The 22590-nt window shown below is 51.3% G+C and overlaps 1 protein-coding gene across 7 annotated transcripts in view; it reads right to left on the minus strand.

The window, feature by feature from the left end:
- PEMT (phosphatidylethanolamine N-methyltransferase) overlaps positions 1-21861 on the minus strand; it is a 38354-nt gene extending 16493 nt beyond the window's left edge. Inside the window, exons 1-2 of one of the 7 annotated variants that reach the window (XM_021411246.1) lie at positions 21730-21861; positions 18954-19058 (exon numbers count right to left, since the gene is read on the minus strand). In XM_021411246.1, the coding sequence (XP_021266921.1) occupies positions 18954-19043 (90 nt within the window). In that variant the 5' untranslated portion in view covers positions 19044-19058; positions 21730-21861. Of the gene's footprint in view, positions 1-18950; positions 19059-19516; positions 19656-20189; positions 20431-21405; positions 21643-21729 lie in introns of those variants that run through there. The other 6 variants (XM_021411248.1, XM_021411251.1, XM_021411245.1 and 3 more) reach the window with 6 other exon arrangements.

The raw sequence follows: 22590 nt of genomic DNA on the forward strand, positions 1-22590 counted from the left end.
TACCCCATTCCTGGAGGTGCCCTGTCTCTGAAGGTGCCCAAGGCCAGGCTGGATGGGGACCCTGGGCAGCCTGATCTAGTGGCTGGAACCCTGTCCACAGCTGGGGTCTTGGAACTAGGTGGTCTTTAAGGTCTCTTCCAACCTAAGCCATTCTATAAACCTGTGATTCTATGGTTTAGATCAGACTCTGAATTCAAGCCAATCCAAGCACACCCAGGCAATGAAGTGAGAGGCGGGAGTCAAGGGAACGGTTGAACATCAATTTGCTTCTCAGACATGGCTGGCTCTTCATTAGCTTCAGACACACTTCAGCCCCTCGCATGGAGCCTGGGCAGCTCTGGGGGGCACCCATAATACAGCTATTCTGAGTACATTTGGTAATCTATTGGCTCCATTTAAGCAGCAAGCAGAGAAGGGCAGCTTTGCAGGCACTGCTTTCTTCCCAGGCTGATGCAGAAGCACAAAGTAGAGGGGGACTGCTGGCTTCATGAGGGGAGCGAGATGAAAACCTCCGATAAGCAGGGCACTGATTTCACATGCTGAGAGCTGATTCAATTAGTTATGCAATGATTGCTCCGAAATTACAAATCCACTCATGACAGAGAGAGCTGCTTCGCTGCCTTTTTCTGGCTGGTATAAATAGTTTGTATTCTAAATTGAATTTAAAACACCGTGCGTCATGCTGCTGCTAAAATGGGAGCTGCTGTTTGAACGCTGCGAGATGGGAAAAAGAAATATGGGGTGAGTTACTACCTTCGGAAAGGAAAAGAAGTAACCATACAGGTGACTGAGTCACGGATAAGAAATGCGGCCACGTGCCCATTATCTATGCGAGCTCCCTAATTCCCTGGAAATTGTCCCAGCGGCGCTTGCATGGCTGCAGCTCCTGGCTGGTGTCAGGAGGGCTGCAGAGCATCTCAGCCAGTGGCAGGAGTGGAGCTGGGAGCAGGCAGCGCTGTAGGGCTGAGTAGAGCTGTTCTGGAGGCCTTCTTAATTCCTCTCGCCATAGTGCTCGTCTACAAGACATGGTGGACGGAGAGTCTTTCTGAGCCCCTTGGGAGCTGTCCCAGCTGTGGTGGTGCTGCCCCTGGTGTATCAACACATCACCTCCTCTTGGGTGGGCACAGCCTTCGGACAGAGCTGGGACTCTTCCCCAAGCACCCCAGGAGCTCACGCACGAGTCACCACCGAGCAAGAGCCTGTGCTTCCTGAGGGGCCCCACGCTGGTATTTCAGCTTCCTAACAATTAATTTGTTCCGGTTCTGGTTCTGTTCCTTGAGCAGCTAATTAGTTCCGGCTCGATTCTGCTTTTCTAATTTTAGTCATCTGCTGGCTAATATTAGCTCTTGTTCAACCTGCGGTTACGCAGCTGGCGTTATGGTTTTACAGAATCATGAGCCGATGTGTTTTTCTTTACTGCATGACGGATACAAGATGATTCTGGCATCCTCCATGGCTGCAGCTATTCCCGGTGCCGTGCCTGTTCCCTCGGCTGAGCCTGGCTGCCCACGCTCCCAGCGCTGTGCCTGGGCAACCCAAGTGATCTTGGCATCAGGATGGGGAGTCCCATCTGCCAGCTGTCCAAATGTCTTCAGTTTGCCAGCCTCCCTGTTTGGGTGCAGAGTAATACCAAGTTTCCTGCCTCACACAAGGGTCAAAGCAATAGAAAAATTCAAGACTTTCTCCAAAGGCCTGTGCTTTCGCTTTAGGAAGCCTGCTGATGGCTGTAAGAAATTGTTGAATGTTTCCCCAATGCTCATTATAGAAATAATTCAGCGAGGCAGACATGGCTGCAGAGGCAGCCATGCTGCTGGGTCCCACGCTCTGCTTTGGGCATTTTTCACCTCCCCAGGCACCATTCCCTGCCCACATAACGCCATGCCGATCGCTGTGCACGCCAACCCAGCCATCTCCCCAACCACTTGGGCAAATGCATAAACAAAAATGAAAGCACAGGCTCACATCCCCCGTGGCTGCCCTGATATGAAATGTTCCGAGTTTCCTATTCTTTTTTTGGGCGGGTAAACCTTCCCGAGGCGCCTTGAGACGGGCCACAAATATCTGCTCGAAAAACAATTTCATCTCATGAGCTCGCCTCTGCAGTTGATCAACGGGAAATGCTCTTTACAGCTTTGTGTGCATGGCAGACCATATCCTCTCATTAATATTTAGTATTTGTTTCAAGGAAATTGATTTTTTTTGTCTGCCATCCAAGGAAGTGAGCTTTTGAACATGCTACATTTTAATTTGCTCAACCCCAGCTTTGAAATAGAGACTTTGTTCTGTTTTGCATGACTCCCTTTCTATATCTGGCTTGCCCCAGAGGTAGGGAATGAAACCAGATACCCCAACTGCTCAGTGCTGCATCTCAATGTTAATCAGCTGGTCACGTCCTCACATTGCCCCATTGCCATAGCACCAGAACACTGCATGGGCTCTGGTGAATTTAGGCATGTGGAGTGACTGGGATGGATTAGCAGCTCTCTTTCACAAAGGGAAACTGAAGCACCAGAGGGCTCTGCCTGCTTCTGGGGATGCTTCTGCCCTGGCCAAGCTGTTGGCACAGAAAGAGTAAACTATTCTGGACTAAAAGATGACTGTGATGCTATAGAATCCTAGAATCATAGAATTGCTCAGGTTGGAAAAGACCTTCAAGATCACCAAATCCAACTGCAACCTAACCATATTACCCTAATTCTAACAACCCACTGCTAAATCATGTCCCTGAGCACCACATCCAAGCGGTTTTTAAACGCATTCAGGGATGATGACTGAACCACCTCCCTGGGGAGCCTGTTCCAGTGCTTAACAACCCATTCTGTAAAGAAGTTTTTCCTGATATCCAACCTAAACCTCCCCTGGTGCAACTTGAGGCCATTTCCCCTTGTCCTGTCACCTGTCACCAGTGAGAAGAGACCAGCCCCACTCACACTGCAATCACCTTTCAGGTATTTGAAGAGAGCAATGAGGTCTCCCCTCAGCCTCCTCTTCCCCAGACTAAACAGCCCCAGTTCCTTCAGTCGGTGCTCATAGGGCATATTCTCCAAGCCCTTCACAAGCCTTGCTGCCCTTCTTTGGACCTGCTCCAGCACTTCTATGTCCTTTCTGTACTGAGGTGCCCAAAACTTAATAGAAGATTGCTTCTATGCTTCTGTTATTCTGTGATAGATGTAGCACTTAGGGACGTGGTTTAGGACATGACAGTGATGGGTCAGCGGTTGGACTAGATGATCTTAGTGGTCTTTCTAGAAGATCTTTAAGGTTCCTTCCAACCTAAGCCATTCTATGATTCTAGGACAACGAACAGGAGATGCCGCCCTTGTTGTATCTTGTCTCAGAGTATTTTCCATCATGTAGGGTCTGGGAAACAACCCACCGAGGAATTTAGGACTCAAACATTTCATGAAAACCAAGAGGAAGAACAATCAGATCCCTGGAGTATCTGTGCACCGCAGTCCCAGGAGGACGTGCATGCACAGAGTGAGCCCTGGATGCCTGGACAATTCAGCTCAAACTCAAAAACCTTCATACAAGAGAGACCTGAGCAAATGTTTTAACTCTTCCCTTCAGACTGAGGTCCCCTGGGCAGCCCCAGGCATGTTCTCCCTGGGCGCTGGGCTCTGTGCTGCTGCTGGGGCAGGGGAAATCCTGACTGTGAGCTTCAGTGGCCCCATGTGAGCATCTCATACAAGGGGAGATGTGTCCTGGCCAGCTCATAGAGTGAGGAGAGGGCAGGAAATATGACAGTACTCCTATTTCACCTTTAGAGACCATGGGAACAGAACTGTTCCCCTGCTATGAAAAATCCATTTTCCCTCATTAAACCAGCATGACATTCTCTGCTCTCTGTCACAGCCTGGGTGCCAGAAAATGACCTTGCTTGCAGTTATTGCATCTGTCTAAAAAATGGGAGAAAAAGGATACGCCTGAGCACCCAAACTCTGACTAAGGCACTCACAAGCGTTACATGGAACAGGGAGGGTGCAATGAGGCAGGGCAGGAATAACTGAGCGGGCTCAATGTAAATGCACGCACTACATGCCTGGCAGCACTGGGGCTGGCTGACCTTTGCCAAATGCCAGAGCAGGCAGCATCTATGGCTGTCCCAAGTGATCGCAGAGGAAATGAGTGTGGCCTGACCTTATCCTTCCTAACAAACTGTGCGCTCGGTGCAAATGGTTTACTGCTGAGTGCTGGAAGGGCAGCACTGCCTGAACACTGCAGTCAAGCTGCAAGCTCCAAACTGGGATCCTCGAAGCACATACCGAGTGCCCCTACAGCTCCAAGGGGAGAAAACCTCAGATTACAAACCTCAGCAGAACTAGGAGGGGGAAACTGAGCAGGGCTGATGCTGGGAAGCACCATGCCACCTTCCACATATGGTATTTTCACCACCAGGCTGCTGTATCCCTTCCCAAACACCCTATCATTCCAGCCCAGGAGCAGCATGGTGGGGATGCTGGATGCCCACGTGCAGCCCCATCTGCCCGGCCCAGCGCTGGGCACGGCGCAGGCTTTCCGAAGGCACGCGCAGCAACGCCCCGGGGACCCGCGTGCCACTGGCAGCAAGAACATGATTAGCAGGAGCTCTGGGCAGCAAAGGCAGGAGAAAAAGAACAGAACAAACCATGGTTTAATTTGTACAAGCTGGTAATTATAGTTGCTATCTGTCTGAAATCTCTATTGAGTTTATTTAAATATGTTCTCCGTGAAGGCCATTCAAGACAGGAATTATCAAGGTGTTGCAGCAGAAGAGATAATGCCATGCAGTTTTCAACAGATCAAGGGCTGATTAGGAGGAATTAATTAGCTGCTTAAACAGCCCTTGACTCGCTGCAGCAATTAGCAGTCACCTCCCCTCAGTCACGTTCCCCTTGCAGCCGTGGTGGTGATATAAAGGATTGCTGTCCCTGCAGCACTGATGAGCAGTGGATGTCCTCCTTCCCACAGCCATTAGCAGGCTGGTCCTTCATGCATCCTGCCCCCACCTCTTGTATGCTGTGAGCCACCAGTTCTCAGCTGTGCTCCACCACCAGCATCACTCAGCAGACTGAATGCCACGTGCCACCCTGCACTGCCCGCCTGCACCTGCTGAGCTGTCCTCAAATGGATGCTCTGCAGAAGCAGGAGGAGAAGCTGGCACTTGAGAGCAGCTGTGAGACCCTTTTCTGCCCCACTGGCTCCTGCCATTGCCCCAGAGGGCTCAGTGTCATTTAGTTGTTTCCTCCTGCATTGAGTGAAGCTTCAAACTGTCTGATCCAGGATCCGAGCTGTTGCTCTGAAGGCTTCTCTACTCCCAGGCACTCAATTACAGAATGCAGTGAGATGGTAATGGAGCCCGAAAGCTTTTTAGCAAATGATTAAAGCCCTGCAAAGTTCCTCCACTTAGTGCTGGAGCAGCAGCTTCCAGTCCATGCAATTAAAACACTGCAGAGATATTAGAAGAGACAAGCAGTGTGTTAACAGTTTCACGGAAACTATAGGGCAACGTAAGCCAGAGACTTGATTTGTAAATGCCTTTTTTTTTTTGGTAATGCACCGAGATGAGGCACAGGTGCAACCTCAGCGTCAAAGGACCTCCAGGATCAGCACAGACTCATGGCGGAGACAGAGTTGAGTTTGCAACATCCCGTTCCCAAAGGATGCTGCAGCTGGGGCAGAGAGCAGGGGCAGAAGTGCTGCACCAGCCCCTGGATGTTCGGTGAAGAGTTAAGCCAACATGGTCAGAAGTTTGCCCTTGGCTCCCAGAGAGGGACTGCTGCAGTCCTGGAGTAACGAGCAGCAACTGACAGCTTGTGCTGCATACACAGAGTTGGAGCAGGGCATGGGCTCATGGCAGAGCCTGAGAGTGTTGGGTACCCTGAGTCCTGACACGAGTCCCAAGGCCACCCTGGGAGGCTGCAGCAGCCAGTTTTCTCACTTTCCCAACTGTACGATGGTAATAACAGCTGTCAGCGAGGAGCAGCCAAGTGGAAAGGCTTAGCTGGTCCGTGTCTGCCAGAGCTTCAAAAGGAAGACGTTGGTTTGACTCAAGAAGACTTTTCCATTGCCTTTCATGGGCCTTGGGTGTGGGGATTTGTTGTTTGTTCTTGCCAAAAGAAACAACAGCAGGGTTTAGGAAAGGCTACGTGGTATGTAGATTGGCTGCGTACAGACGCTGCAGCGTGGGAACAGCCAGCTGGAGCGGCATGACTGTGAACACAGGTGACAGATAGCTTCATGGAGGACAAAAATGCACGCGGAAAGCACAAAAGGCTGCAAAAAATGAGAACACCTAGGGGCTAAAGAAGATAAATATTGAGAAGCTACAAGCAGGTCAGGCTTCCCTCCAAAGCCCACCCAGCCTCGGTGGCGCGGGGCGATCAGTGGCTTCGAGGACAGCTTCTCTCAGGCAGCATATGCATTGCAGAGCTGTGGCACTCAACTGTGTCACTGTGACAAAGCCTTCGCCAAAACGGGGGAGTTAAGAGCAAGAAATCGGTGCTGAAGTGCTTCTTCTAGCGGCTCTTCCCCGAAGAAGCCGGAGCGCTGCAGACGAGGGGTCAGCGGGATCCAGTCTGAGGACTTTGACACACATGGAGAAGAGCAGAGTGACTGCTTCTTTAGAACTAGAAAGATGAGTGCTATGGAAACCCAGCTTGTCTCAAGCATGGATGAGTTTAGCCTAGAAAAAAAGCCCACATCCTTCTCCAGTGAAAGTAACTGGACTGAAATGGCACAGGTCATCTCAGCTAACGGCCTTGAGTTGGGGAAAGAAAACGAGTCGGCAGGTAAACAGATAAGGGTTTCATAAGGACTGGGTATGCTTTACCTCAAAGCCATCCCTTGAGATTACCTCCACATGAGTCTTTACCTTGAATCCACTCATGATAAACAGTTAGATAATAAATTTCATTTGTCTAATAGTGTTTATGTGATTTGTCAAAGTACCATCTCATTAGCTGGCTGTAATAAAAACAAGCCCCTACTTAATGAACACCAAGGCAGCCCAGGTCTGTAAATGTTCCATGAGCCATATCCTCTCCTCTTCAATAAAAACAAAACCGACATGGAATATGGGCTGTACTTGCTGGCAATTTCCAACACAAAATCTGAACAGCTTCTCCTCAAGGCAAGGAGCTCATGATTTATGTCCGAGGAGCTGGAAGCTGAAGGCAGGTGATTTTGCGTAACCCAGGAGGAGCTGTGTTAATTAATTCTGGCAGTGGGCGTCGGGAGCCCTTAGCAGCAGCTCCCCTGGCCCATGCAGGGATCGCGCCTCACGGCCCTAACAGGCTCTGCCGGCCAACACAGCCCATGGAAAAAGCTGTTGTGAAATAATGACTTCTCCAGAGCGCAGCGTGGGTTGTGGGAGGGCCTCCCATTCCCAGCCCGGGATGGGGTGTGGATGGCCCAACACCGAAAATGCAACCTAACAACATAAGCTCGCGAGGGCAGCGACAGGCAAAGGCTGCACCTGCACCAGTGCCTGGGGCTGGAGCCTGCAGGGACCCACCTCGGATGAGCAGCTCAGGTGTCAGATGAGCATCTCGCACGCAGGATGAGGAAGGGTTTTCCCTGATGGGATTTTGCACATTTTATTTTTCACATCTTCCGTGCTCAGATGTCTTGGCTCACGCTCAGCCTGAGCCAGGAAACCACACATCTCATATTTTCATACATTTTTTGGAGCGTTTTCCCTGAGAAAAACAGGTCTGACTTAGCTCAGGCGCTCCGTCAAGCAGGCACCTTCCCAAGCTGGCTGGAAGCGAAGGTGCACGTCGGTCTCTCGATGATTGAGACTGTTCTGCCCATCTCACGTCCTGTACTTGCTTGTTTTTTCTGTTGCTCATACTCCCGCAGCACTAAATAAGCAAAGCAGGGGAAGCTGCCTGAAGTGCTATACACACAGACGTTGCTCTGAACCCGGCCATCTGCCCAGAAGACCCATTTTTAAACAAAGCACTCCAACAATAGCACTGACGATGTTTGATCTGGCATCGATATGTAAAGAGAAGCTCTGTGCTGCGCCACACTGTCAGCAAGCACTTAGTACAAATGCCACGTTACAAGGCAGCCAGTGTCTCTCTTTTTTAAGACTTCCCTTCTATTTTCACACCTCTACTCTGCTGTTTCCAAATCAGGCCCTGGATCACAGCTGATCCATGGCGCTGAGGTCAAGTCTTTCTGAAGTCACTACAGATTTCAGGATTTCAGTGCCTTGGGTTTGGTTTTAGATGCAGGCACAAAGCTTTCTATCTTTGTCACAAAGCATCCACTCTGCTTTCCGAGGCTTTCCAATCATTGCTGCAAACCTGCAGTTTAAACCTCTCTAACAGCTGCAGATAAGGCCAGTCAGATTAAACCCAGTTATCCCAGCTGGAATAAAAGTGGACAGTCTACAGCAAATGCATCCTGTGTAACAAATATCCTCTTACCAAGCTGACACAAGTCTTCCCTCATTCCAGGTAAAAGGAGATTGAGGTCAGCTAACGGCTCTGACATTTCTTGAACCCTCTGATTAATTGCAAAGAGACTGCTATAAAGCTGCCCTAGAGATGTCAGGTATTGCAATGGCTTTTTGCTCTGCCACATGACCTGTATGGCAGCGCAGCACCTAGCTCTGTCACCACGTGCCCAACCATGTCCCCAACCTGCGGACGTGCAACTCAGGGCTGAAAACCAGAGCAGGATGCTGGAGTATTTCAAGACAAGCAATTCTGATGAATTCTAATGATACTTAGACTCTGCTGTCTTAAAGATTAAATCAGAGGCTCCAGCTCATCCAGCATACAAGAGTAATGTGAGGTGGCAAAGGAGAAGGGGATGGGAGAAGGACTTCAGGTGATATACAAGCGGAAGCATCTGAAGCCACAAACACATCAGCACACAAACACAGCCCCACGTGCTGACCGAGATCTTCTGTTTGCTGTGGGGGTTTGCAGGCCCGGGCATCATCTCTGCAGTTTGTTGTTGTTAATATGTTTGCTCGTATTCCAGCTCAACCCTGCTCATTAGCCACACTGTTGAATCTGACACTAATTCAGGATCTCTCCTATCGCTACAAATAAATAATAAAATTGCCTCCACACAGAGGTTGTTTTCTTCCTCTTTCCCTGTAATGCGGGCCTGGTAGCATCTCCTGTATCTGTTAATAAAGACCATTATACCCAGAGTTTCTCAGCAAGTAAAAATTACAGTCATTAGCCAGCGACTGACGAGAGACAGAAACACCATTTCTGCCCGGGCTGGCAGTAACAGAACGCTGAGTACACGTCCTAGTGAGTTGAGCCTTGCTCTCCTGTAACGTGGTACCCAATGTTCTTCATTAGCACCGCTTTTTTTAATAGAGCAAGGCAGCGTCCTGCGGCAGGTCGCAATTACATACAACAATTAATTCAGGGAGAAACAATGATGGGCGTTGCAGAGGCACACTGTGCAGCGGGGTTGCCAAAAGGTGACATGGAAGATGACGGGGAACATTGTAAAGCCCTGCCCAAGCACAAAAACAAAACAAGTGAAGGAACAAGTGATAGCACAAGGAGACATGACTGGCTGCTTGTGAACCACTTTGTAATTTTTGTTTTAAAAAGTAGGGAGTTATTACAATTACTGGTGTTAATACCATAATGGGCAGAACCAGCAGTCTGGGAGCAGGACTTCTTGTCCTATTTGCAAACAGCACACAAAGCTGGTCTGCTTCTCCCACAGCCGTAGCCACTCTCTCGTTGCCCTTTTATGAAATTAGGGCTTAATTCTCTGGAATAAGTCTGCTAATACGGACTCCCAACACACCCATCCTTCTGGACAGCGTGTTCTCGCTCATCGCTCTCCCAGAGGCTGCGATGGGAGGGCGGGGGGAGAATAAATACACCTGGCAGAGCACAAAACGCAACGAAACCCAATACCCCTTCACAAAGTAGTGAGAGTTCGCTGGAAGATCGGTACTCGCTGCTCCACAGCGCGGCTCTCAGCCGCCAGCCCCCGTCCTCGCGGCGCTCAGCGTATCATGTTCTATGCTCCGTGTTAAGCCTCCCCTGGGAACGTTTCCCATGGCGCCGAGGACACGTATGTTTGTGATGCTGCTGTCGTCCCAGTGGCCAACAATAGAGAGGGACAATGTGATCTTTATGTAACGCAGGCAGTCGAGCTCTGTTCCCCCGTCCTTGGGGATGAGATGTTCGCGCTGCCCAGCACAACAAGCAGGACCCCAGCCCAGGAAAGCCTTTTTTGGCTGTTTGGGGAAGAAGATGTAGCGATGAATGGGATCATCTCAATTTTGTAGCCAGTGTTTCCACCTTTGTCTGGGCTCCAAAGGAGCCAGATTGGTGCAAGTCACACTGGGCATGCGGAGCTGCTTATTGGACCAATGTGTGAAGTGAGATAATGCTTGTAATAACAATCTGAAGGGTTAAATACAATAACCAAACCCCTTGGGCTTGCTGGTGGTTCCTGAGGATGCTTATGGGAGGCACCAGATGCAAGCACATCCCCCTAGGCTTTTGCTCAGTGCAGGAAACAACCCCAAAGCCAAGTGAACAGTTGATGATCCCCACCTCTGCACTCCAAGGGATCTCTGTTTTGAAGCCTCAAGCCCAATGCTGAGATGTGTGTGCAAGCCATGCACAACGCCCAAACCTTGCTGCATTTGTTCCACACATTTGTACTAAAAGCACAGCATGGACCATCAGCCGTGCATGGCCGTGAATGGGGAGGCTGAGTGCATGTGCACCATGTACCCTTGCAACAAGCCAGCAGCATCTATACCAGGAACCCACGCTCATGCCTTTCTCTGCTGACGGCTGCAGGCAGGAAAGAAATGTTCCTCAATTGGGCAATGCATTCACTTTGGCTTCCGAGTACATCAATCTCTGGAAAATGACTGCACGACTAAGTCTAGAAATGAAACTAATTCATTTCTGCTCTCCAGCCTTGGGAATCAAATGAGTAACTCTACAGTCATTAAAACAATGTCCCGGCAAAAATAAACAGGAAAGGGCACTTAGTAGAAATGCTTCATAGTTAAAAATACTGTATCTCGTCTGAGGTCATTCCGTTTTAGTATGAACAGCCAAGCGTGCCCCAAGATGATCTGATCTGGGATCACTCCAGTGCTGTTACGCATGTATATGCAGCTGTGCTCACCATGGCAATGGGAGGTGGAGGAGATAATTTCTTCATATCTGATGCTTGGCATGCGTCGCAGCTTCCTTCTCACCATTGTGAGCGTATAGATTTTTGTTATTTCACTTGAACCCTTGTAGAAAATTTTGGCTCTCCACCCCAGGGCTGTCTGAACTCCAAGATCAATCTGGAACATGAGACATCTGGAAAAATATCAGCCTCTCACTCCAATCCACACATGAACTGAAAGAGTTTTTTTTTTTTTCCCAGTGCAAAATCCTCAGTGAGATTTTACAGACTGAGCATCTACTGTTGGACTCACCACAGAAAACAGCTCTGGAGGAAGAGGCAGGAATAGAAACATCACAGCAATACTGGGTGGTTTTGGGTCCCTCTTCTCTTGAATCAGAAAGGTGAGGAGGAAGTCCAACTCAGTCTTTTTAAATGGGCATTTCTATAGCAAGGGAGAAGCTCAAGCCAGAGGTGGTCATGGATAGCAACAGGCAGGACGGAGCTGATGCTGGAGGTGAGAAAAGTAGACAGAGTACTGTAGAGGATCATAGAAGCTGCATGGAACTTTTCCTTCCCTGAAAATGTCTTTGTACTTTTATGGCAAGGAGCTGCTACAATTACATTTTCCTTTATAAGCAAAGCACAAATCAGATAATGAGCAAACCTCCCACCGCACAAAGGAGGTGACGAAGGTGTTCCACGAGCCCTGATGGTCAGACTTTCCTGCAACAGCAGAGTACAGCGAAAATTGCTAAAGCTCATCTTCATTTCACCCACTTCAGACTTTTCTTCCCAAAAGCGCAAAAAGGATCACACCAAAAATGAATGTGCCCACGCAGACTGCGAGTGAAAGCCCTTCAGCCAGATAAGGATGCTGCTTGCACGTCCCAACCTGCAGAACAAACCCACGGCTGCATTATCCTTGGTCTGGAGGAGTGAAGAGAGGGAACGAAAAAGGGTTTGCAGGGAGGGAAAAAGCAAGACATTGCCAAATTTGGACAGCTAGGCAATGCACTGAAGAGGTTCGTGATTGCAGTGTTGCATGGGAAAATCAAGGGCTCCTGTTAGTCCCTCTTGACCCAGAATTTGCTTGGAGACAGGGAGAGTTTAATGAAGACACACACTGGTGTGCAAGCTTTTCTGGCAGCCTAGTTCTCAATTTTCAAAGAGAGTTGCCCCTCTTTCCCTGCATATGAGCAAGCACAGAGAATGGCTTGACAGGGAAGAGGAAAATCACCCAGCACCTTGCTGGGTAGGGCTATTCCAGGGCCACCCTCCAAAATTGAGCCCCTTGCTCTGGACAGCCTGGCTGTCACAATGCTGCTCCCATCCCTCTGCAATGCGCCAACCCAAAACGCTGCTGGAAGGCTCCATAGCCACAGTGTCCTCCAGCAACACACAGACCAGTACCAGCTTCCAAAAATTGACTCTTTGTCTCTAGGTTAAGGTATAGCGGGTTTAAAGCTTTGTCAGGATGCCTTAGAAAGAGAGAAGCAAGGGACCCAGGCAGGCAGCACTGGGGGTTGCTGGTATTTGTTTAACTGAAACAAGGCTCCTGATATTTACCAGCAACCAGTGCCCAACTCATGCAGCTGTGATCGGACTGCAGAGACACCTGGTTTCACGCACAAGAGCAGGGGAAGGGGATTCTTCTGCCAAGTGCCATTTCCAGCGACCCATGCCATAAGGAATAAAATATGGGTGGAAAACAAAAGGAGGGCTTTGCTTCACTGATTTACTAATCTGCCGTACTGCTCATTTCCTACAGCCATGTGAGCAACTGGAGATGTGTCCCCTCTGAATTCATCAAGGGGCGAGAAAACCAGAAATAACAAGGGCATGCTTTAACTACAGTGCTATCTCCGAGTGCCAGCAGCCTAAATCCAGCCTGACCCCCATGCCCCATGCTGTGTGTCTCTGCCTTTCTTCGTCAGAGCAACGTATTTTGGGAGATCCTGTCTTTCTGGGAACTGGGGAGGTTTCTGTTTAACAGCTGGAAAACACAGAGCTCAATCTGCGACTGTGGCAGAAATCTGCCTGGAAGCCCTTGCACAGTCCCAGTACAGCCAACGTCACAGGGCAGGCGTTGGGATTCCCACTCAGGAGCCTGTAGCCACCAGCCCCAAGCCCTGGGGCTGGGCAGAAATGCTACTAAAGCCCTGGGCTGCCCCAGAGACCTTCCACATCTCCCTGTGCAGGTAGATAATCCCACGTTCTTTTTTGCTTCTTGCTGCATTTTTTGCTTTGTCCCATTGGATGTGGGTGGACATAGACTTGTAGTTTCACGGATTAACAACGTTAAACAGCGTCTCTTCTGCAGGAGAGTGTCTTGCTGCAGTATGCAGGATAAGGATGGAGGGGGACAGAGAGGAACTTCTAGAGCCTATACATAATCCTCTGATGCACATCGAATGGAGGCTTTTAGTTTGAATGCATTTTTACATTTTTTTGTACATGTTCTGACTTCCTCCAGCCCGGCTGCCAGCAGCCTGTTGGGTTAAAGCACCTGTCTGGCAGGCTGCAGGGAAGAGGGCAGTGGTGCTGGGCTGCAGGATGTGGCTCTCCCCCAGGGTGACAGTGCTCCTAATTGTGTCACTCCAGCCAGCAGGCCGGAGGATGTGACCCGATTTTGGAACCAGTTATGTGTGTCTCAGCGGTGTTGACACACTGGAAACACTAAATTTAGCAGCCAAACAGGTGCAGTGCTTACAGATCTGGCCTGGGGATGGTGGATTCACAACAGTCCTGGGGCGTTTGTTACGAGGTGGCCGGGGGAATCGATGCCGCACGCTCACAACATGATTACAGCATCGCTCTGAAGCCACCACCACCGGAGTGGGAAGCGTTACCGAGTCACTCAGAATAAAACTGCCACTAAGTGCTGTTTGGGGAAGGAAAAAAAAAAAAAAAAGCAAATCCTCACTGTTTCTCAGGCATTGTAGGAAATGAAAACGGCTATTCCTGCCTGGTAGAGAGTCCAATTATGAATAATGTGCATTCTCTCCCAGGCACAAAGGATGAAAGGCATCAGAGCTGGTGGTGACATTTTAAGACCGGAGTTGTAAGAATGAATCTGAGCCTTGTTGCAAGGCCAGCTTTACCCCAATAAAGAATTGCTTTCTGCAGTCAATTGCCTTACAGCGTAGCTTGAAGCTCTGCTATTGATCTAGCATCTGTTATAAGCAGATAATCGTTGTCACTGTGCCACGGCTGCTACAACAGGATCTCAAAGCACTTTCCAGAAGATGGTCGAAGGCTGTTTTCCTGCTCTTACCCACAGCTACACGCAGGCAAAGGCTTTTCAGGGAGATCACAAAACTCTTGCAGATTTGCAGAATTTTAAGGCCAGAAGAGACCATTAAATCACCCACTCCAGCTGGCTCATCTACCCAATCCTTCAGGCTGCAGCTACCCGCCCCGTGCTGAATGCACAAAGCTGTGCAGGGCCCCCCTCTGCCAGCAGCCCGCCCCAACCCTCGCCCTGCTGCCGCCTGACAGCTATTTCTTACCCTGCAATTTCCTTTCCCCAGCCAGGTACTAACACACCACAATCAAGCCACCTCCCAGTCTTTCCCTTCTGTGAGATGAGCAGCCAGAGCTGCTGAAATGCCACAGCATAAGGCATTTTTCTCCTGCCCCCAGAAGGTTTCTGGGTTTGGCTCCCGGAGGTCTCAATCCTGACAGCTCCCAGAACTGGGGGGAGGTTTGGGAAGGCACCTTCCTCCAAATTTAGCAAGGAGTGGTCAGAAGGAGGTGAAATTGGGCTGCCAGCGCCTGCAAACTCCCCCTCCACCCCACTCAGGCACTTCTTATCCACTTGGCAGGTTTCTCTAGTCTCCAAAGAAGGAGAAAAGGAAGGGAAATTAAAAATAAATGAACCAAGAGATACGCATCCATCAGGAGCCAGGCGTTGTCAGCTCAGGTCCCTGTGCAACCACTTCTTTAATCAAAACCTCATGCAGTTTAAACACTTGACAGAAGTCTAGAACAGAGATCTTGTTACCCTGAACAGGAAAAGCTGCAACCTTGAAGAATAAAATCACATTTGCCTGATGGGGTCTATTTTCTTGATAAATCATGCTGAATTAAGTTAATCCCACTGCCAGCCTTGACACCTGAGCTTTTGCCCTGCAGACTCCTACAAGATGCATGGGTATTTTGGGAGGGTCACAAGAGGTGATGGGAAGAGCACGCTCTCGCACAGCAGCTGAAGATGTGCCATCTCTAAATCAGGCCATGACGCCAGCCATAAATTTTTAAGAGGCTCAAATCAAGAAAAGGATTGCTGGTGGATGGATGTGCTCCCCAATTCAACCTGCCTGCGTGGTGACAGACGTCACGCTACCTGGCTCGCTGCTGTGCCTGTTTGCTGTTGAGACAGTGTCAGAAACCTTCCAGCTTTCTAGAAACTCCCCATATGCCAAGGCTCAGCGAGCTCTTTACAGCTTCCAATATGCAGGTTATCTGCCTTTCCTGGCTTTGAAATGTTTGTCCCTGAGGAGCTGTTATTTAATATCTTCCTTAGTTACCAACGGAAAGGAAATTTCTCCCATCGTCCTGCAGCTTTCCAAACACAGATGGGATTTATTGAGGTTCTGCCTCCTCGCACTCATTACAGTTTTACGGTGTGGCTCCAGTGACACACCTCCTCCTCATCGGGTGCCCCCCAACAGCCCCACTGTGGCTCAGGTCGCCTGGATGCTTTGAACATCCTTGGGCAGTTTAAGTGACTTTTCTCTGGAAGTCAGCCTCGCCTGCAACCTGCCTCACGTGGCAGCGTGGTACAGGCAGCTCCTTTCATAACAGCCTTGGCGAGTGGGAAAGCAGAGGCAGGACGAGAAGGAGTGGAAAAAAAAAGTGAGTAGCACAGGAACACATCCAAGCTGTCGCATGGATAACGTAACCTGGGGGTCACCTGGGGATGAGCTGGATTTTAACTGGCATGGAGAAGGGAAAGGAGAAAGGGGGCTGTGAGCCCTGGGTTTGGTGGGAAATACAGTTGGGGATCCCGGGGGATATTCATGGTACCCCCCAGCACATGCCTGCAGGGGGGAGGGTGTGAACTGGGGGACCAGAGGTCTTTCTGGGGGGGCTCTTCTCCCTTGGGAAGAATATGAGGAGAATCAACCGAGCCCAGCCCAGCTCAGCCGGAGTCCTGAAAATTTCTCCTTGTAGGCTCTGGTTCTCTAAATTGCTCTCTTAACAGAATTCCATCAACAAGAACCACGGTTTGCTCTGGAGCCAAGCTACTGCACAGCCTCCATCGCCCTTGCTTCATCTCCAAACACTGCAACGTTTGTCCAGAAGAAACATGCTGGCTGCTTACCAATGCCCTGTGACTGCTGAGAGTGGGGCAGCCGGAGCTTGCTCCCCCCCACGGCCTCGAGATGCGTACTGCCCGAGCCCCCACCGAGCCGGGGCTTCCCCAGCACATATTTATTCAGAGACTCTATGCAGAGAGGACAACCCGGCGCCAAACTTTGCAAGAGGCAGACCTGGCTGGAGTTCAGCAGAAACGGGGAATTAAGACGCTGAAGTAAATCAATGCATCCCCACCCAGTTTCTGTCCACATCAGGAATTTCACGCACAGGAGGTGTTTTGATCAGGGTCCCAGTTTACTTATTAAGCACAGAGAGCAGAGGGTTCCCGGCGCTGCACAGAAACCATCTTTACACTGAGGCTCTTGCAAGCTCAGACAAAGTAATTCAGATGCAGAGATGATCTCAGCTGCTGAGAAGAAACTCAGAGAGCAGAAGACAAAGTGAGCCTGTGTGGGGGTGTGGAGAAGGAAAGAAGAGCTGCTGGCTCGATGCAGGCAGGGGACACTGATCACATGGAAAGGACTGGGAGGAGGTGAAAGAAGCAGGTTAGGGAAAATCTAGGGATGGCTGGAGCCACTGCTGCTAAAATGCACCAACAACGGGGGCTTGCTCAGGGCTGAAGATTCCACAGCACCTCTGCAACAGCCTTCAAGCTGTGACTGGTGCGAGCCAGAGCCAGAAAATGTCAGAGGGAAGCCCTGGGGACTGGGCAGTGCAAGCATGTGGATGGGGGGACATGGGCTGTGAGAGGCACCTGGCCCTTGGTAGCTCAGGAGCACCTTGTGCCACGCTCACCTCCCCACAGCTCCCCATCAACACAGCGGATGGGGTTGCTCACTGCAAACCCATGCAGATGCCTTCTGCTCCCAGGTGGAGCTCTGCACGTCTTGCTTGCAGTGCCACCTGCCGCCAGCGGCAATGCTCTTCAGATGCTGCAAGGGGACCACAACAACGCAGAGCAATGAACTTCCTGCTGTTACATCAGTTTTCGCTCTACTTTAAGAGCAGTTGAAGTCTTGATCCAAAAAGAAATGCTATTTCCCAAGCTGCAGACAACCAACGAGTCACAGGCGTAGCAGCAGACAGCAATAAAGTACTTTTTTCTTTCCCTTTTATGCAATTTCTTGCTGGAGCTGATCTCTTCCCCAGAGACCACATCCTGAATCTTCTTGTTCATTGATTCTTTATGCTAAACGATGACTCCACAGTAGAAATAATGTGGCTTATTCTAGTTCGCATTTCAGAGACTGTGAGACTTTTTAATAATGAGTTGCATGAAAAATTAGGGAGGCTGCAACAAAGAACTCCGACGGAGGTTTCCACAGTGAATCACAGCTAGGAGAGCCTCGCTTTTCCAAAGCCCAGCATGAGACAATCTCAAGAGCCCCCACGCTCAGAGCGAGCCGAGTCCTCCCCCTCTGGAAAAACAAGGCCTTTATAAGGAGACTTCCCCAGGGTGAGAATCGCTGCGGGGAGGTTTGGCAGCGACTTCAGGAATCTTGGCTGCGATGACATCCCGTTTCCATGAGTGCTTGCAGGGAGAAGGTTTCATCCCCAAACCTCAGCTGTGTTGCTGAGGACGCTGCGGGAACTTGTGCTTTCACTGGCCTGGGCTCCTCGCCTGGCGTGTTGGCTCTGCAAGGCTTGCACAACGGGGCCAGAGATGAATCCCGCTGCTCTTGCAGGAAGGTTGCAAAGCACAGCGATAAAGGGCAGCAAAACCTCTTCCACTCTCAGTTCCCAAAGCACTACCATACCCAGTGGCAATACAGTGCCTGCAGAGACAGTGAACGTCACCGTGCACAGATACCCCTACCCATGCTTGGGGCTGGCTCACTGCCACTTCTGAGGCTCTTTGCCAGACTTTGCAAAATGATGGAGGGGAAATTTCTTCAGGTTGACTTTTGGGTGATTGTTTATGTTTCTTGCATCCATACAACCTCCTGTCAACATATTTTGATGGGAAGCAGCGGACAACGCGCTGAGTGCATCCCCCTGCAGGAGTTAATGCCGTTGATGTCTCGTTATGAGTGGCACTCGTGCCACTGATGTCTCACCATGTATACCAAGCAGTGCCTGGCTGCCAGGGTGGGAGATGCAGCAGATGGCTGAAGGATGGGTTTGATTGCTCTGCCCCCTCATCTGAGCTTAGTTCCTAATTCCTTCTGCATCCTGCTTTGGCTCCCATTTTCCTGACCTCTGTGACGTATGTCATAGCCACTGCCATCCCCAGGAGCTGCAGTGCCGGGGCTCTCTCTGCAGTGAAACTCCCTGCTCACTCTTTTCTAGTGCCTATGTACCAAGCACGGCTCTCCCCACCAGACTTCTCCAGAAGCAGTTCCTCCCTTAGAGCAGTTCCCAGAACAATAAACACCTGCACCAGGGGGAGGACTACAGTGCCCTTGCAGGAGAAATGCTCTTGGGGTGTTCGGTAGAGGTGAGGCGTTACTCAGAGCAGCTCAAAGGGTATTCCCATGTCAGCTGACAAAAGAAAGCATGCAGGTAGCTCTTACCACGTTCCAGAAGAATGGGTTGAAGGCGATAGAGAGGACGGCTGCAATGAAGCCAGAATCAGTCACGTCCACGTAGCCGAAGAGCCGCGCCATGGCTGTCACATCCACCTGGGGGGAAAGAGGCAGTTACGGGGGGTGAGAGGTCCTGCAGAGGCACTCAGTGTTGCACCCAAAGATGGGGTACTTCATCCCAAACCAAATGCTCCACAAGAGTTGATGAACCGTCAGACCAACTCCTCCCATTCTCCTGGGACACTTGGTGAAGGATGTGGGCACTGCAAAGACCCCACTACAGTGAGGATGTGCACCAGCACCCCAGGTCAGCTAGGAAAGCTGAAAGAGTGTTTCTGAACTGCAGGAAAGGGAGCACTGTTTCACAGTGTCCCAGTGACCCTGGGGACAGAGGACTGTCCCTGGAGTGCAGCTCTGCATGGAAACTCTGAGCACTGAACTGCATCAGCTTCCAACTTGCTTTCCATAAAGCAAGGCTGATGCAAGCCCACAATATTGCGTAGGGATGCACTGGCACTGTTAGCAGTTGCAAAAGATTTTCTTGTCTTACTTACTGGCAACAAAAGAAAACCTTAAAGCTTGCTGTTTTTCTCCCTTTTTCCTTTAAAAAAAGAAACATTTTTCCCAGGACAACTCCTTGACATTGTCAGCATTTTTATGTGCAGATAAGCCATGCTGCTTCTTCATCCCTCTCCCTGCAGTGGAATTTCGATGAAAAACAGCCAGCACCTTTTTTTTCTCTCCCAAAAACTGTGAAAACAAACGACAAACTAGCCCAGCCCAAGCCCTTCCCTTACTTGAATCAAAATCAAGACAACATTGAGACGTGGAAGGTTTTTGCTTCCCAAACACAGCTGTGTTTGCAAGTCCTTCAATGCCAGGGGACAGGAAGGGCTGGAAAAGGCATTGGCTTTGCTCTGCCTGTGCAAGAGAGAAACTCCCGCTGGCTCCTCATGAGCTCTTCAAAGGGACTGGAGCTGTAGTGGGTTTTGTGGAGAGGGGCTGTTTAACCTGGTGTCCCCTCACAGCGAGAAGACCGCCCACAGTACAAAGTGCAAGAGCAAAGATTGCATCAGAATGGGCAGACAGGGGAATCCTCACAGCGGTTTGCTTGCTGCCCATAGGCCACCACTGACAACCCCAGCTCTGTGGGGCACCTCCATCCCAGTGAGGAAGAAAGGGGAGAGCCCCCAGGGCCTGGCCCTGACCCTCTGCCCCCATTCCTACCTTCTCCAGCTCCTCCTGTCACACCTGGGCAGCACTTTGCCATCAGACTTCATCCCTTCAAACTGAGTTCTGCCAAGATACAACCTGGGCACCACTGGTGCCAGGACTGAACTGTACAGTCCCACTTCAATTGCAAACCTGCAGGACCAGGACAGCTTCTTTCCTCTTGTTTCGTATGGTGCTGTGCACACTGCCAGCACGGGCTGAACAAAAGCTTCTTGACCTACTAACTCCTGTCTGGCAACATCATTAACATTGCACTCACCTTTTTTCCCCTCCTCAACAACCAAATTTGCTGCTTCTAGCAGGAAGCAGATTGGCCTGTGCCTAGCATGTGCTCACAGGGATAAAAGGGGAACAAACCCATTAGGATGAGCTGTCTCTGCAAGTTACTGAGAGGACAACATAACGAGCACAGAACATTCAACTTTGCCCCCTCCTCCCTGACAGGTGATAAATAACCGCATCCGTGAGCTCTGAGAGGCTCCTGGTGGCAAATACTGCTTGCTTGGATGCTGCACAGCCCCAAAATCAGAGTGGATGAGAGCTGCATGGGCACCCAGGTCTGGTTGAGGCATCCTGTTGCACTAGGTCTTGGGCAAACACATCTGTTGCCATGTAGCTGGAGCATGCAATCATGGTCTGAGCAGAAATTAGTACCAGGAAGGGCTGTGGGAAGCATCTCAGGCACTGTGTGTGCACTGATGCTAAGCATCCCTCTGCATCTGCTCCACCTGCAGACACAGCCTGCGGGTTTATTGCTGTGTCCCATACAAACAAGCCCTGTTCAGAGGGTGCACAGGGCAGTGACTTGCTCCCCAGGTGGCTTGGCAGCCCTGCAACCCTCGGCCTCACACTCATAGTATGCTGGGCACTGCACAAGCTAGTGTGGTGCAACGGGAGCACCTGGCCGTGGTGACCTTACTGCCACCTGCTGCGTTCCCAGTCCTGCCAAGGGCAACGGGAGCCAACACCTCCCTGCTGCTGGCAGGGCGCAGCAAAACTCCATTCACAGCATCGTGCCAGGGAATGCTCTGCTCCACCAACGCTGGTGCTGGAATCTGGAGAGGGCACGGAGGCAAAGCACCCCCACTTCGGGGGAAAATCCCCCCTGAGCCACACGGAGCAGGGCAGCAGGGTGGGAAGGAGAGGGGCAGAGGCAGGAGCAGACCCCGCAGCACCCCCCGCGGCACCCCCACCGCCCCGCTCCCGGTACCTCGCTGTACTCCAGGCCGCCCAGCCCGCTGCAGCAATCCCGCGGCCACCACCGCGGCCCCGCTCCCCGCCGGCCTCCCGCCGGCCCCCGCTCGCCTCCCGGCCTGGGCCTCCCCGCCATGGCACGGGGCCGGGGCTGGGGCACCCCGCAGCCTTCCCCCGGCCGGCTGCCAGCAAGCGCGGCGGCGATGATGGGAAGTGTAGTCCTCCCTTCGCTGCGGGAACTACATGGCCCAGAGGACGCTGCGGCCTGAGCTAGGAGAGGCCGGGCCTGCAGCGTGGCGGCCGGGCCTGAGTGCGACCTGCTCGCGGGGCTTTGTCCCACCTGGCTCCCTGCGGGCAAGCGCTGACCTCGCTGCGGGCCCCTCCACCTCCGCTGAGGGCTCTGATTGTGTGTCTGGCCGCAGGACCGGGCAGGGTGGCCTGTGCTGACGGTGGTTGGACTTTGCACCCCTGTCCAGTGAAGCAACCGAGGTGGTGGGGGGGACTGGGGCCGCCTGCAGCCCCCAGGGCCTGGGGGGAAGGTAGGGGGTTCTGCATAGTGTGGGTTTGCAGGGCTTGGCTCCACTGGCCCAGATGAACCCAAGCAGGGCATCAGTGACACTGCAGAGCTGGACCGGGGGGACAAGAGGTCCCCAGGACCTCTTTTTCTGTGGGGAAGGACTTGGGGGACCTGGTGGATGAGAAGTGGGACATGAGGCAGCACTGTGCGCTTGCAGCCCAGAAAGCCAGCAGTACCTTGGGCAGCATCAATGGGTGGGTGGGGGGACACAGGGCAGGAGGATTGTCCCCTGCTGCTCTGCCCTCCTGAGGCCCCACTTGCAGTGCTGCATCCAGACCTGGGGCCCCCAGCACAAGGACATGGAGCTGTTGGAGCAGGTGCAGAGGAGGGCACGGGGATGCTCAGAGAGTGGAGCACCTCTACAATGGGGACAAGAAGAGAACCGGGGGTGTTCAGCTTGGGGAAGAGCAGGCTTTGGGGAGACCTCACTGCAGCCTTCTACTACCTAAAGGGAGCTTAAAAGCAGGAGGGGAACCAACTTCTTACGCAGTCTGATAATGACAGGACAAGGGGGAATAGCTTTAAACTAAAAGAGGGGAAATTTACATTAGATGTTAGGAAATAAATTTTTACTCAGAGGGCGGTGTGTCACTGGAACGGGCTGCCCAGAGAAGTTGTGCCATG

This window comes from Numida meleagris, chromosome 13 (assembly GCF_002078875.1).
Source record: "Numida meleagris isolate 19003 breed g44 Domestic line chromosome 13, NumMel1.0, whole genome shotgun sequence".
NCBI classification, from domain to species: domain Eukaryota; kingdom Metazoa; phylum Chordata; class Aves; order Galliformes; family Numididae; genus Numida; species Numida meleagris.